Source organism: Acanthochromis polyacanthus, chromosome 17 (assembly GCF_021347895.1).
Source record: "Acanthochromis polyacanthus isolate Apoly-LR-REF ecotype Palm Island chromosome 17, KAUST_Apoly_ChrSc, whole genome shotgun sequence".
Taxonomy (NCBI): Eukaryota; Metazoa; Chordata; class Actinopteri; family Pomacentridae; genus Acanthochromis; species Acanthochromis polyacanthus.
In genome coordinates this window covers 9,083,081-9,099,846 of record NC_067129.1, presented here as the reverse complement: position 1 = coordinate 9,099,846, position 16,766 = coordinate 9,083,081, and the positions used below count along the sequence as shown (strand labels likewise).

General features: G+C 39.6%; 1 protein-coding gene and 1 non-coding gene across 2 annotated transcripts; one reads left to right on the top strand and one right to left on the bottom strand.

Annotated features, from left to right (window-relative positions):
* The first annotated feature begins 3,352 nt into the window (after window positions 1-3,352).
* LOC110946130 (LIM domain kinase 1-like) lies at window positions 3,353-16,318 on the top strand. Its single transcript, XM_051937528.1, has 15 exons — window positions 3,353-3,632; window positions 5,913-6,051; window positions 7,350-7,459; window positions 7,878-8,048; window positions 8,171-8,276; window positions 8,398-8,669; window positions 8,743-8,932; window positions 9,027-9,113; window positions 9,458-9,589; window positions 9,677-9,736; window positions 9,837-9,902; window positions 11,985-12,171; window positions 12,837-12,892; window positions 13,024-13,181; window positions 14,113-16,318. Exons 1-15 carry the CDS (start codon window positions 3,589-3,591, stop codon window positions 14,591-14,593), a joined length of 2,259 nt encoding a protein of 752 aa, XP_051793488.1. The 5' UTR covers window positions 3,353-3,588; the 3' UTR covers window positions 14,594-16,318.
* Window positions 9,220-9,293, bottom strand: trnat-agu (transfer RNA threonine (anticodon AGU)). The gene has a single exon. It is a non-coding gene; the product is annotated as a tRNA-Thr (tRNA).
* Window positions 16,319-16,766: the final 448 nt, after the last annotated feature.

Genomic DNA, 16,766 nt, shown 5'->3' with positions numbered 1-16,766 from the left:
TCCAGTTAGACTGGGTTCTTCTTTTGTCTATAGAGTTTAAAATGTGCTAATTCACTGTTTCTAGCTTGTACATCAGTAGATGCTCTTGTGTAATCTATCCAGCAATGTGTAAAGACAAAGAAACAGATGGCTGCTGTTTTGTGGAATGATGAAGTTGTCTGGTTCGGCGTTCTGACTGGTCATTATCTTTTCCTTAAAAAGCAGCCTCTGTTCATGTTAACTGTACTCAGGCCTCAGTAGTATCAACCATTGAGGCCCAAAGTCTTTTGCTGTTAACACTGGTGAGATTCTTCCACTCTATTCACAACATTAAAGGCACTGTTTTATAGCTACGTAACACTAAGTGGTAATAGTGTAAAGTTTTGTCTTCATTGTTAGGAGGTATTTGTTTATGCTATTATGATGTGGCTTAATTTTAGCTTTTACATTTGCTGTTGAGGAAAGCATTTAAGCTAAATGTGAGGTAATATGACAAGAATACATGAGGAGTACTGATTACTGTTTTTTTTCTTTTGATGTACCTCCTTTAACACTGTTGAAAGTTTGTTCACGTTTACCAGACTTTTTAAATTATGCCGAGGAATCTATTTAGTCTTATTTTACAAATTCAAGTGCATTAATACAGTACTAAATATTTCAGCTAGTTATTTTGTGTGTGAATGCTTCAACAGTTTTTAAACGTGTGTACTACTATGATGATAGAAGTGCTTTGTTTTCTACATTGTCCTTGAATGTGTGTTGAATCACAATGCAGTCTGTGAGGCCATTAGGATAAAAAAGTATAACTGAATCTTATCTTGCATTTGAGCTTCTGTTTGTGTTTATCTTGAGGCTCAACGTGTTTTTAACGTGTTTTTTATGTGGCCTATGAAGAAAATAATGCACTTTTGTACACTTTCTAACTATGCTCTCTGAAGTAAAGAGATGACCAATGTCAGTTGTTTCTGGCTGTTGTTATTTTAGAGCTGGTGGACAAGTGTGAAACTGTGAACGCAGTATTTGCCACAAGGCGAGAGGTTGAAGCTGCACATTAAGAGGACGATGTTGGTCTTAACATGTCTGTCTGTGTGGCTTAAAATAACCACAAGTTAGTCTGTAAAGAGAAAAAGGAAACGGCAAACTGCTGCTTGAGCAGTGTTACAAAGTAAAACAGCACTTCATGATGACTCACATAAAAACTAAGCCAAAACTGTCAGCAGGTGATAATGGTAGATGTTGTGGAGGGTTGTACTGAGTGTGTTGGGGGAAATAAAGAGGAGGTGGTCGTGTGGCTTCACTCAATGAAACATGAGTGAGTTTGCGCCCACATGGTGACTCTGGAGGATTGTCTTCAGTCTAACACTCAAAAGGTATTTTTAATACAATGCTCCTTTAAGTCAAGAGCCACTCAATCAGAGGGTCTAGTTATTAGTAGCTATTGGTGAAATAGTGGAACCAGTTATACAGCGAAGATGGTTGGCTACTGGTGAGACTGCAGAACCAGTTATGCAGTGATGGAGCTTATCAAGTCAGTTGGGCCAGCCTTCATACCATCAAGTTTCTGGTCTTTGTCAAGGGTAGGATTCAAAGATACCCATTAGGGACACTAGCCCAGGAGTGGTGAGCTTTTTGACTAATTAGTAACTGCTGGAAAGACTAGTGGAGCTGGACAAGCTGCCTTAAGACCAAACTGTCTTTCAACCCAGTGCAGGCTGTCACATTAATTTAGCCTTAGCAGAAATGGTGTAGAAATAAGGCTGGGTCAAGCATCTGGAGTTAAAGGTGATCTAAAGGTGTCCTGGGTCAGGTTAAAAGAACGTTAGGTCAGGGGTAGAGAATGTGTTGCATGTCATGGAGCCCAGCAGAAATGACAGTAAAGCCCGCTGCAGGGCAAAGTGATCGGTCTTAACGTCATTTCATAAGAAGGCTTCCAGTGTAGTGCTCACTCATGTTTCACAAGCTTCATTTTCTACTGATTTTTACATCAACTATAGTTGCAACATTCACAGCAGTGCACGTATTCTACAGCAGGGCAGCAACCAACTCAACCCATCAAGTCCTACAACTGTAAATGTAACATAAGCATTAATGAAACAACCAAAGACAGAAACTAAACTACAGATTACATGTAACAGAAACAGTGACATAAACACACATACATTCTAATATAAGTTCTCAGAATAGACAACTTTTATCACTTCATCAGTTTGATGATAAAAGTACCTCCTGAACACTGGACAGACACACACCTGTTTCTGTCTTTCAGTCTACAGTGCAGATTTGCCTACACTGTGCAATAAAAGCATGTGTGTCCTGATATGGTGCCACTGCTATTATTAATAGTCTAGGGCTATAAATTATGTGGCTGGACAAATTGTAGAAAGCATGCTGTGAATGAAAAATACAATATACTCTGTTAGAAATTTATTTGGGCTGAACAATTATTCAATTTCAAATCAAAATTGCAATTTGGAAAAAAGCAAATAGTAAATCACAAAAGCTGCAATTCAATGTATGTGAGGTGTAGCAGTTAAACAATTAAAGACGTTCTGCAATTTGTACTTTACTTAATTGAACAGACTGAAACTTTCAGGGATTGTTTATGTTTGCCCATCAATTAAAGCATATTATTTAGTACAGGCATGCATGTAGTTCAACTAGCATAAATCATCTCATTTAATAGACACACTGAGTACATACTGCAGCATGACTGATGCAGGGTTTTAAGTGTTGTGGTAATGATTTTTCCTATTCATTCACTACTTGCGTGATGGGTACACTTTAGATATTTTCCGTTTTAAATAAAAGTGCACTGCAAATCAAAGTACAATATCTGTCAAAAAAAAATTACAAATCCATATTTTCCCTATATATCATTCAGCTCTAAAATCTAACACCCTGCCAGAGGACTATTTTTATTCCTCTGCTGTTAGTCACATGGACACTCTGAGGGTTAAAACGTTCTACTTAACAGTTTCAGTGGTTTTGTTCATCTCATTCGGAGCTGGTCTTCATACTTCCGTTTTAACTGAATCCTGCCTCTTTGTTGTGTGTGATGAATAGAGTGCTTTAGTGTAGGATCTGGACAGTGCAGTAATTGGGGCATACATAAAGAGATTATGCCTGCGCTGATGAGAACAGGACTCATTTCAAAAGACACAGACTCACCATGCACATGTCTCAACTCACATGAACGCCCATCTAGATTCACGTTGAGCTTAATTTGGTGGACTCTGCAGAGGCGTGTAACTATATCTTGCAGAAGTCCACATACTAGGAGTAACAGGAGGGGGAGGGCGGAGCAGAACGTCTATACTGGGATAGGTCTGTTTCTCAGCAGCCAGCAGGGGGAAACTGGCCAGCTGGTGTCAGTGGGTCAGACTTTTTTCTCACACAGCTACTCTGCGCTTTACAGAGGGAAGTCGCATGCACAGGAAGCCTTTGAATGCATGGGGAGAGAGAGAGTAGAAAAATAAAAGCCAACGCCTGCTGCCGGTCTCAGTGAAGTATATGTATGATCAGCTCATGAGAGCACACGGCTAACAGGCTCCTCTCTTAACTGGGTGGATTGTGTCTGACAGCTGTCTATCAGTCAACTGGCAGAGCAGAATGTCACGGCGGGACCAGAGGTTTCGGAGAGGAATGAAAGGACGGTAAGAGTTTTTAATTAGTGTGAGGTGTATGTGCTGTTGATAGTGAAAGGAAGGACAGAAAGAGAACAAAAGTGTCAGTGAAAGTAAGACAAAAAACAACATATAAGCAAACTGTAGCACACTGCTGCATGTATACTTCCTCAAACAGACCCACAAGTAACTCAAGCTTCAACAGACTGCCTTTACTTTCACATCAGCTAGGAGGACTCGCGTGAATAGTTCATGAATCTAAAACCATGAATCTAAAGCCTTTGCTTTCCATCCAAGCTGCCAGTATTGTCAATATTAAAACACAGACGCAAAGTAACCTACAAATACTTAACATGCATAGTGTTGGTGAGGAAACATCCAACAAAACACAATTAGATCAAAAGCATATTTCCTTTAAACAGTTGTTTCTGAAGGGAAGAGAGTCAGAGTGAAACAGACAGAAGAAAGAGGAAACCATGGCTGGCAAAAACATCATTAGATTGACCTATGTTTTGGTCCTGACGTCATAAAACATTTTTTGATGTACACAATATGCTGTTACGTAAATAAGCTCCACCTTTAGTGACACGAACAAAGAGAAGGTTAACTACTGGCTAAAGATGAGAGATATAACACAGCAGCAGCCAGATGAGAGGAACAATTCCAGGTGGAGAAAAAGAGAAATGAGAGGAGATGGGTGGCACTAAGAAACAGAGAGAGGATAAATTCTCTGGATGTTTGTCTGGGCTGATTCCAGGGTTTTCTTATGACCAGATGTTTAAGCGGAATCGCAGATGTGAAGCTGAAAGGTTCCACATCCGTCGCCAGCAGCACAATAACAAAGACAGGAGGTCAAAAATAAACCTGCAGCTGTCTGACAGTTTTATTACTTAATTATTTCCTCAGCAATGAACGAGAAGCAGGTCAAATTGATCTCTAACAGCATGCCCTATTGTGCTGCTACAAAAAATTATCCTCCTCTCAGGTCGTGTATTTTCAGCCACAAAAAGAAGTGAAAAGTTTTAACATTACAAACAGCACAAACTGCAGAAAAATGAGAAGAACAACTGAGTATAGCTTTCACACTAGGGACTCTGTCTCTGATGCAAATCACCATAGCATTCGTACCAATATTTACAAGTAGAATCACAGTTATTACAACCCCTGTCAAAAGTTTTGAGACGGGTTCTAATTTATTTGAATGAGAAAGTGCCTCAAAACTTTTGACAGAGGGTGTATGTCTTTAAGCTGTGCTACAAAATTCTAAGACCACACTGATGACACAATCCCTTATCCTCTATTATCAGCAAACACGTTTTAAATAAAATGAATGTGTGATCACAGTGAAATGCTTTCATCACACGTCATCAAGGACAGTGAAGGAAGGTTGAGTAAGATCCCTCCCGAACTCCTTTGATCTCACCATAAGGCAACCTTTTCATTCTTTATTGTAAGAACAGTCTGACATTTAGTGTACAGCTGGAGCTGAGAGAGAGGAAACATGGATCAGTACTCAGCCCAGGAAGTCACCTCCCACTCCGGTTGTAGTGTTGGAGAGATAAGGAAGCAGGGGTTTTGTTGGACATAAGTTTTATTCTTTTTTAGTCAGGGAAGTTTCAGTTTGTAGATTTTAGAGGGCAAAAATTGCCTGTGCTTGTCTGCATTTCAGGAATAAATGCTTTTTAAGTAACAACAGATATAAAGTTTGCACTTTCCTTAGTTCTCTTGTGCAATCCTGAGTGGGTGTGCCCATGGGGAACCAAAAACAAATTGCAGTGTTTCTGTGAAGACATGTGACTGACCAGTGACCCTACATGAGTAGTTCTTTTGTAAGACGCAACATTAATTTGGCTCCTGGCTCAATAGGCTCTCTGTCACCGTGACATCAGCAATTTGGCGTCTACATTCTGCATCATCTTAATACGATCCGTGCAGCAGAGACAACTTTATTTCCTCCAGTGTGTCTCATTCTCAACTATGTGACGACTACAAGCATCAGAGTGTCACTCAAAACGAGAGAAGAAAGGAGCTGGGTATCAGTGAAAGAGTATCCTGTGTGTTAAAAATAGGCTAAAGTGAAGACAATGATTTGTGGTCCAGCTGACCTGGAAGTGTGATCCGTGTGTGACGATCTAACGTGTCGACTTTCCTCGCAAGTCTCAAGTGTTCCATCGCTGATTGGGCTCGCGTTACTTTGTTCAAACACACCTCTGAAGTATCTACAGTGTTACAGCATAACCGAAAACAACATTTCTCTTCTTCCTATTATCTCATTGTTTCCTCTCTCTTCCCTGCTTTCCTTTTCCGCAGGTGTTGTGAATGTGGCTGCATCCTGTCTCACTGGTATTATGAAAGGGAGGGACAGCTCTACTGTAAGAAGCACTACTGGTCCCGTTATGGAGAACACTGCCATGGCTGCAAAGAGACCATCGCAACAGGACTCATTATGGTGACATTAGAATATTAAAGCGTTCATGAATCAAAATGTGAAGAAAACAATAAGGGCAAATATGATTTTGACCTCCTCTGGTGAAAAATAAGTTTGTTAAAATTGTAAAGCTTTCAATCTTTTCCAATTCAATCAAATAAGACGAAGGATTTAAAGACCACCTTCAATGAAAATTAAGTCTCTTTGCCTTGTCAGCATGTCCATATGGTATTTTTATATGCCAGGGGATACATTATGAGCAAAAAGAGCAGCAACATGGCTGAGCATTTCCACTTTTACAGTTTACGTTACAGACAAGCATCTCAGCCAATTTAAGGAATTAAATAACTGTTTCTTTTCACAGAAAAAGTTTGTAAATATGCCACTTTAAACTAACAGATGACTTTTTAGAGGTTACATCAATCGCTGATGAGGGAATTTAATAATTTATGTTGCTTTCACAATGTTATTTTGATCATACAGTCGCTCAGACGCAGAAATAACGCACTTTCACAGCACAGTAAACTTGTTCTTACCATCACCTTAACATTACATATGCAGACTACACACTTCACTGTACCAGAGTTCTTATAGGCAAATCTCACCACCCACCACTATTTTCCCACAGATTTCTATTCAGGATTCTTTAGGTGGCTCGTCTTTCCCTCATAATGTCTCTGACTGCATGCACTTCTGGACTACGTAAGAGGAAAGACTCATTTCCTGACCCACTTTCCCCTCAGGCCTTATTCTGTGGTGGTACCGGCTAACATTTCATTATAATCACTCACAATCCAACAGCTCTATACAAAAGACAGTCCCAAACCAAAGTCACCTTTCTGTTTTACTGAAACATTCACCTAAAAACATTTTGAACTCAGCCAGTGACAAATTGATTGATAGTGGGTGTGCTGGATTAAAAATAGCTGCTTTATTGATCATTGAAAGCCACCAGTTGTTCAAACTGACAAATGGACAGACAAATCAAATGTGCGTTACGCAATTTTCAAAGACAGAAGTATGACCATAACCAAATATCAGAACAAGACCAAATCGCAGCATGCTACACTGACTGATCACACATTCAAAGCCTTCCTGTCTCTGGTTTTCCTCCTGCTATGAAAGTAAATGCTTTTTTTCTTTTGACTCACACTACAGGATATCCTCTAGAAACAGCCTTTATGCAGGAATGAACAGAAAAAGCACTTGTATTCCAGAGCTGCTCAAGCTGAACCTACCATATGTCCTCTTGTAAAAAACAGTATTAGTCCTCTGTCCCCTGCATTGTGCTTTACCACACTGTCCCCCTGCTTTACCAGGTAGCTGGAGAGCAAAAGTACCACCCTGAATGCTTCACCTGCATGAGCTGTGAAATGGTCATTGGAGACGGAGACACCTACACACTTCTTGAACGTTCTAAACTTTACTGGTAAGCAAAACAAATCCTCTATGTCACTGTATGTAGGAAGCCAACATGAGTGATGTGGATATTATCCAATCTGATAATAAGTATTCTTTGGATCACTTGTAGCATTACTTTTTCTAAACCAATTTCCAATAGAACAAATTGATTTCAAATGTGGTATTTTGTTTATTCTTTATGTGGAGTCACCACTCTGATCTCAAGCTATGTCCTGCAAATAGTCTATCAAGACTATAGGATTTTTTTAAAAACATAGTCCAACATATTAGGGAAATACACAAAAGTCTTTTAATAAAGTTTTGAGCTCGTGTTTACTCCAAGTTTTGACAAGATTTTGATTTTTATTGCCAATATATATCAGTTCCAAAAATCCAAATATCTACTTAATAATATCTATTCAAATATCTACTTTCTGTCTCTGCAGTGGCCACTGTTTCTGTCAGGGTGTATCAACTGTGAGGTCAGCTTCTCCACTCACCAAGAGTCCCCACATGGTGGCGCTGGTGTCTCTCCCTCCCCATGCAGTCGGTCGACGAGGCCTAACTGTCGCCACTGACTTCAGCCAAGACAAAAGCCTTCTGGTCACTGTGACAGAGTAAGTGTCAGGATTTAAGGCATTAATAAGAATGAATTTGGCATTTGGCTACTGTTAACCTCTAACCTGTCCTCCTTTCCTGTCTTACCTCCACCCATTCAATCACTGCTCCTCTGCCTCAGGTTAGACTCAGCTGTCCTCAGCGATGACCTGCTGTCCTCTGTTCATGTGGGTGATCGAGTACTGGAGGTCAATGGCATCCCAGTCCGCAATATTTCCCCAGACGAGGTAGGCCTTAAACAACACATTGATTCTGTAGTAATCAGATGGGGGGAAAAAGAAGTGGTTTCAGTATGGCTTAAAGACAACAGCAACATCACAGTGATTAATGTAATGTTCCTCGCTCTAGATAAACCATGTCATCCAGGACACCAGCAGACCCCTGCAGTTAACCATCGAACACAACCCACAGTCTCCTCCTGACCTCCTTCTCTCAGACACCACCCCAGATAACATCACAGACCCAGACTCCCGTGTCCGCGAAAAACTTTCTTCTACTCAGAAACTCCCCAGCCTGGAAGAAGAGCCGAGTCCACAGCAGCAGACCGATGAACAAATCAAGATGAGCCTCTCCCCACCACAGAACCAAGGAACTACGGGAATGCGATCCAGACACATTCTGTGAGTGGTGAACGACACTTTACTTTGTTTCCTTGGTTTTGTCTCTTTAAGTCTGGTTTTCTTTCTTTCTCAGGCGCAGCTGTAGTATCGATAAGTGTCCCCTGTCACCTGGAGCATTGTCGCTTTTATCTCAGAGGAGAGACATGGTTCGCTCAGAGTCACTTCGTGTAGACCCTGGAGACCGAACCCACCGCATCTTCAGACCTTCAGACCTCATCCATGGAGAAGTGCTTGGCAAGGGCTGCTTTGGACAGGCTGTCAAGGTACTCCAGATACTTTTTCACTCTTTGTCACAACTGACAATTTCGTTCTAGGACAGATTTTAATCAGCATTGTGATCAACTTGCTGTCTTCAAGGTCACTCATCAGGAGACAGGAGAGGTGATGGTGATGAAAGAGCTGATAAGGTCTGATGAAGAGACGCAGAGGACTTTCTTAAAAGAGGTAAGTGATCATCAGAACAGAAAGGGACACATTTGAACATATAAGTAGCTGGGAGTTAACTTTACAGCACTTATAGTTTATTAATCCCCAGAGGGACATTCTGTGAAGGCACCGCTGGGACTTGAACCCAGGATCTCCTGTTTACTAGACAGGCGCTTTAACCAACTAAGCCACGGCACCACATGACTACATCCTTATTCATCAACACTTGTTGGTAGTCGATATCTTTAGAAGTCTACTATAGAGATACACAAGATATAATGCACGCTAATTGAAAAGATATATTCTAAATCTAAATTCCATGTTTGTCCATGTTGTTCCAACTTTCTTCTTAATTTGTACAGGTGAAGGTGATGCGCTGCCTTGACCATCCCAATGTTCTCAAGTTCATTGGACTGTTTTATAAAGACAAACGGATACATTTTGTTTCTGAGTACATCCAGGGAGGAACTCTCCGAGAGACCATCACGAAAATGGTGAGTTCATATAAATGTTTCTATTTCTCAATGAATAACATCAGAGTACACAAACACAGTGTGTTAGTCACAATGCTGTTGTTGTAGGACAAGGATTTTCCCTGGAATATAAGAGTTGGTTATGCCAAAGACATTGCAGCTGGAATGGTGAGTCTCTTTGGCCAACACCCCGAAAATACAAAAACAGTCAAAATATCATATAATGTCATAAAAATATTTGCTTAATGTGTATATCTCTCCTTCAAAGGCATATCTACACTCCATGAATGTTATCCATCGAGACCTAAACTCACACAACTGTTTGGTCAGAGAGGTAAACAAGTCCTTCCATCAAATGCACAGAATGCATTAAAAATGCCAATTTTCCACTTTACATGTCTCCATTTCAAAAACACTATGTAGCAGATACTGTAGATATTATTGTGATACTATATACGCATGTGAAATTACTGTAAAGTGACCAGATATCTACCAAGTCTGTCAAATATTTTTCTATTACCGGTACTTTTAAATCTGCAGTGCAGAACATGTGGCGGTGAGAGTAATTACACAAATACTGTCAACACTTGCTTATGACAAATGTCCTGTTGCTGACTTTCTTTTTTAGATTGTAATTCTTCCTCTGAATACATTAGAGGTTGTATTTTTCCACCATTGGTGATGGAAAACTACTAGCTGCTTTCGCTTGAGTTTATTTTTAAAAAATAGAATTTTTATTTATTACTTTGGTCAGATTCAAATTATTTTCGTGACCATTGTGGGTTCTTCTTTCATCAACCGAGGGGTACCAAGAATTTTGCCCATATGTGTACAAGTGGAACATGCCATCTTGTGTTGTACTACAAATACACTACTTAATAAATAAATACAATGGCCAGTTGTTAGTTTATAAACTACTAAAGTCGCTTTACATACTGTACTAAATTTGATCAGTTGAAGAGAGAGGGTGTGCATGGAAATTATGGAAAATCAGAGGTAAAGTTGCACAATATTGTGCAATGTTAAGAGCGGTTTAATTCAAACCAGTGCAGGTGAATGGGTTTCAGTTAACTTCAAAGTGAAATAACGTTTTTGAGAGATACAGGTTGAGAAGCCCATGCTAATAATGACGGACAGCCTCGGCAGTAATTAACACAGGTGTTCAGAGGCCAAATTAGCTAGCTAGCTAAATTAGCCGGCTAGCTAAATTAACCTCTTAGCTCGTCCGGACCAACTGCAGTCCAAAAGTGCTCAAACACGACAAAACGCAACTCTTCACATGTCAACAACTTAATGTACAACAAACCAATGCTACTGGTTGAAAGTATTTATCTTCTTACTGTGTGTAATTCCAAAAGTGAAGTCAGCCGCAACTTCCCCTCAAAGGTAAGACACAGCACTGAGCTTATATAAAGAGCAGCGGAACAACGGCAGCACTGATTGGTCCAGGACGAGCAATTTATTTAAAAAAAAAAAATCTCATGCCAAAAACACAGTCGATTCCCAAAATCAATAATAAATAATAACTTAAAATGCTGAATATGTGTAGTATGGATGCAGAGAAACTGAGTAGTGAGGCAACAAGTTCATAACTACAGTCATAGAAAAGACTATTAGACCACCCTTGTTTCCTTCAATTTCTTGTTCATTTTAATGCCTGGTACCACTAAAGGAGATTCTGACTGGTCAGCAGTGACAGACCCAGGCGGAAGCCCAGGAAAAAGTCCATGTGTCCTTTTGGATTCTCTAAGGCCTCGTCCGCAGCTGCCCCAGGGGGACCTTTGCTTTATGACCTGAAGTCAAAAGTCACTTAACCTCCCTACAACACTCAGGATTTAAAAAGCAAAGACCAAAACACAAAGAGTTTGAAAAATCAATGCAACACTGATTGGTTGTTTGTATAAATGAGCAATTATAAAAATATATATAAATAGTGCTGGCCTATTACCTTTGACGATCAACTATACGTAAATTTTTTGCACTGAAGCTTTAATGACCAAAGACCATAGCATAAACATGTAACTAAAATGCTACTGTGCAAACAACCCATGAGCTACAGTTATATGAATGTTTTACTATTATTTCTTGAATATTAAACGAGTATTTAAGAAATAAAAAGTATGTTGTTTGAAAGTATGCATTTCAAGAGATTTTTTTTTCAATTTTCATAAGCAAAACTATCATCCACCTATTGCCAGTCTCACTTGCTCCAAGGTTTTATGTTTTTAATTAAAAAAGCAACCTGTAACAACACATTCATAGATTTAACTCATCTAACTGTATCATTTTAACTTAAAGTGACCTTTTCCTTGTGGCACATAACTGTTTCAAACAACAGCAAACAACTAATGCAAAACCTCTCTGTGAAACTACAATAAATGTCTTAACCTTGCTTGATTTTTCTCTTCCTGCTTAGAACCAGTCTGTGGTCGTGGCAGATTTTGGACTGGCGAGGCTGGTGATGGAGGAGAGGAACCAGAGCAGAACGTCTTCACTGGAGCGGTCTGCCAAGGGAACGCTGTCAGAGCTCCGCAGGCTTGATCGGAGAAAGCGGTACACTGTGGTCGGAAACCCCTACTGGATGGCTCCTGAGATGATCCATGGTGAGTGTGGAAGATGTCAGGCGGTCAGTTACAGCAGGAAACTGTCCATTTGTGAACAAAGCGCCCAGACAGCACCTACACTCAATCTGACAAGTGTCACCTTCAGTAGTCCTAACTACACTTTCTAAATTTCATTTTGAAGGACACAGTGAGAAAAATCAATGGAAACCTGATTACTTTCTTATATCAATTACATAAGTAAATGCACTGGCATATTACGACTGATTATGATTCAAGGAGTTTGGGAGGAAAGTGACACAAATAATACAAATAAATAAAAAGCACTGAATTGAGCCATTGGGGCACCCCTATTATATTTTGTATTTGAGAAGCAGATCTAATAAGAATATATTCTACTTTTGCACTGCTGGAATTTTGCACTTCTACAGTTACATTTATTCCACAAGCCACTTCATGCTGCTGTCATTTATAGTGTAGCAATACTGTATTTATTCATTTTTCATTCTCATTCTTGTATATATTGTACATGTTATTTTTATTATGATTATTATTTTTACTGTACATATGGTTTAGTGCTGCTGTGAAAGATGTTGCTGCTGTAACAGAGCAGTAAAGGATTATCTTGTCTCATCTTATCTTAACACTGGGCTTCAACATCTCCAAACTTGCTTCACTATTTCCTGTTGTTCCTCTGCACTTCTAAGGGAAGAGCTACGACGAACGGGTGGACATCTTTTCCTTTGGTATCATGATATGCGAGGTAAGAAGTATTACGCACTTGTCTTCTAAAAATTCAAACAATGATGTGGTTCCTGACTAATCTGAGGAATTCATCATTAGTCAAAAATCAGTTTTAAAGCTGAGTATGTATCTATCTTCGTTTTCCCTCAGATAATAGGCAGAGTGAGTGCTGACCCGGACTACCTTCCCCGGACAAATGACTTTGGGCTGAATGTAGCTGGTTTCCTGCAGCAGTACCACCCTCCACAGTGTCCCTCTGCCTTTCTGCCACTGGCTGTCCTCTGCTGTGACATGGACACAGATAAACGGTAATTGCACAAATCCACCACAACTATAAATTTTCATGCTATGTAATGCTAAATATGAGCTCTGTGTAAATATTGCTCACTTACACAGAGCCCGAGTAACTCTGTTTTATTTGCTGCCACTGCTAATTAAGCTCTAATTTCCCCATCATTAACCCTCGTTTGGTCCTGCGGGTCAAAACTGACCCATTTTAAAGTTTGAAAATGTGGAAAGAAAAACATATTTTCACAGTGAAACTTCTGATGTCCACATTTTCAACATTTTTGGGAAATCTTTGAACACTGTTTGGTGGAAAAAAAGAAATGGTAAAAATGTTTCTTAAGAACATTCACAAAAAAATCAACCAAAATCCAGTGAAATTCGCTGGATTTTGGTTGATTTTTTTTGTGAATGTTCTAAAAGAAAATATTTTAAGTTTTACTGATATACATGTAATCACTTTAGAATTTTTTTGGAAGATTTTTACTCATTTTTCGAAAATGTTTTCAAGAATTTTCTTGCCAAATTTGGCGGATTTTTTAAAATAAAACTTTTAAGGAATTATTGGAATTTTCATCCTGAAGGCAAATTTTACAAAATTTGAGAATTGTTTTGGATTGAATTAGAATTTTTTGTTTTTTTCAGACAAGGAAACAATACTTTTTGGTGCCCGTAAATGAAGACAACAGGAGGGTTAAATGTCAATCACTCTTTCATCAACTCCACCTGATGATACCAAAGTGCTGTGGTGGCATGATGTTGTTTTTCTACCCCTATAGACAGAATATAATCAGGTTATTTCTTTCTGCACCACGCTGTAGGAACACTGAGTACTGTACCGTGTAATGCATTACACAGCCTAAACTGATATGTTCTAACTAGGTAGTATTAGTATATGCAGCAGAGTATGTAAAGCTGCACAACTTCTCATCACTTCAACCCTTTTCCTTTCAGTCCTACTTTCTCAAAGATGGAGGAGTGGCTGGACAACCTGCTGATGAACCTGGACATCGGCCTGCCTCTGCTCTCGGAGTTAGAGAATCTCTGTAGAGACTTCTGGCAAAATAACAACCACCAAATTCCCGCTCACAAACAGGAACTAACCCTTATTTCTCAAGAACAAATCCAGCCTTCACAGCCACAAAGACAAAGCCCTAATCCTAAGCAACAGTCAGACAATGAAAATAACCACAGAGAGCCTAACCTTGTTACTCAAAGCCAAGACCAAAATAGTATGCCAGAAAGCCATTCAAACAGGGAGCAGCACACACATGACCATCATGAACACAGTAACCCCACAGGACAGCTAACAGCCCAGCATGAGCCGTCACGATCGCTGCAGGCCAGGAAGTGGATGCTGGGTCAGTCAAACCGGCCCAGGAGGATATGCAGCGCACTGTGGGATGGATCTACAGAGGACAGCTCTTTCCTCTGACCGCTAAAGACAGAACATATCTACGAAGTCCAGGGATTTAATATGTTATGAAGACTTGTGTGCCTTTTGAAGTGAAACACGAGGAGACAACTGAAAGTGTCATAAAGTTGAAAAAAAGAAATCTGTGGAGGCACGAAACAAATCAGTAAAAACTGATATGGGATATTTTGCATGAGAAGCAGTAAAAATGTGCATGTAGCTTGAAAACAATTACCTAGCAAATTACATTGGCCTCATATTCTAGCCTAGCCGCGCTAGACCCATGTTCTGAAGGCACAAGGGTCGAGGACCGCTCGACAGGGAGGGAGGTGGGCTAAAAGGTTGTCTTTCAAATCACTCTGCAGCAATTGGGTAGGTATACAACCAATCAGCGCAACGAATAGGCTGACGTAGTTCCTAGAGCGCCGGCGGATTGTGGCTAAGTCCCATTAGCTTCCCAACCAGCGGAGCCAACTGGTATATTAAGGATTTGCCATATCCCGTTGGCGTAAGTCCAAATATGTCTTTCTTCTCAATGAAACACTTCAGTGCCGTCCTTTGTTTATCTTTCAAGTTGAGTTTTAGCTTCAAATCTTTAAGGGCTGTGGCCAAAGCCGAGTCGAAAGATAACTGTTTATTGTGCGCCGGTTGTTTCTGTCAGAATCGTCGCGCCTCTGTCGTCACTTAGTTACGCCCGCCTTCTGACTCTACACTTCATGGTGATTGGTCCGGCCAGTTTTAGGAGAATCCAGCCTCGAGCCTTATGGAGGGTAACTAGACCCACCCTGGCAGAGAATTAAATTCGTTGCCGTGGGTTGTCTAGCGCGGCTAGGCTACTCATATTCCTCTGTGAACCAGTATTTGTGTAGTTGTAGCTAGAGCCCATCTGATACTGGATTTAGATGAGAAACATATTGGCATTTTTAACCCTCCTGTTGTCCGCATTTACAGGCAAAATATTGTTTCCTTGTCCGAAAAAAATCCAAAAATACAGCAAAAAAAAAAAAAAATCCCCAAATTTCTGAAAATTTACAGAACATTCAGGAAGAAAATTCCAATAATTCCTTAAGTTTTCCTTAAAAGTCTTATTTGAAAAAAAATCTCCCAAATTTGACAAGAAAACCACATGGGCCATCCTTCCTCCCCTTGGCCTTGGCTACCCTTGACCCTGTTGCTGGTTCACCACTCTTCCTTCCTTGGACCTTTGGTAGATACTGACCTCTGCAGACCAGGAACGCCCCAGGTTTGGTCAGCTGCAGGTTTAGAAATGCTCTGACCCAGTCCTCTCGCCATCACAGTGGTTTGTCAAGTCCATTTTTCCTGCTTCTAACATCAACTTTGAGGACAAAATGTTCACTTGCTGCCTAATACAGTATGTCCACCTCACTAAACAGGTGTCATGATGAAGAAACAATCAGTGTCATTCACTTCACCTGTCAGTGGTCAGGGCATCTCGATAATACAATTTATTTTTACTAATCGGCCAGCATTAGGGTAATATTATGTCTGTGTAAAGCTAAACCTTGCTGGTCAGTTCATCACTTGGGCTCTAGTTTCAACTTTGTCCAGACGCTGTGAAACACATGTCACTTTATACTTTAAGCTATATTGCATTATTTATCAGAATGCCTTAAGTATTTTCTCTTGACAAATGTCAAGCCACATGCAATACACGGTTCTGTGAACATTAAATAAAAACTACTGATGCTACAATAAATAGGTATGCAAATGACTACTACAAGATTATCCCAGGAGGCCTGTTTTTATTCTTTTTTTAAAACAAAGTCTCTGATTTGTCAGTAATTTATTCAGTTTGTGTAAATGCAAAAAAAGGGGAAATTTAAACTTTTATTTATTTATTTATTTTTTTGCCTCTTCCGGGTCCAAGATCTAAAACTTTTTTCGAGCAAAGTTTTTAAAAAATCAAAAGCTGCGTTTTAAAGTATCTTTAGCCTTTCGGCCATAATGTAGATCAGATTTGATTCATTGTGTTTAGTTGTTTTAGCTCTGTCCTTGGTCTAGTGTAGTCTAGATGCAGCAAAAAAACAGTAAAATATATATATATATATATATATATATATATATATACACATATATATATTTGCAGAATGGAGCATTCACAAATGTTATTATTATTAATAATAATAATAATTAAATGTGAGGGGAATATACAGTCTTTGTTCTTGTCCAACTA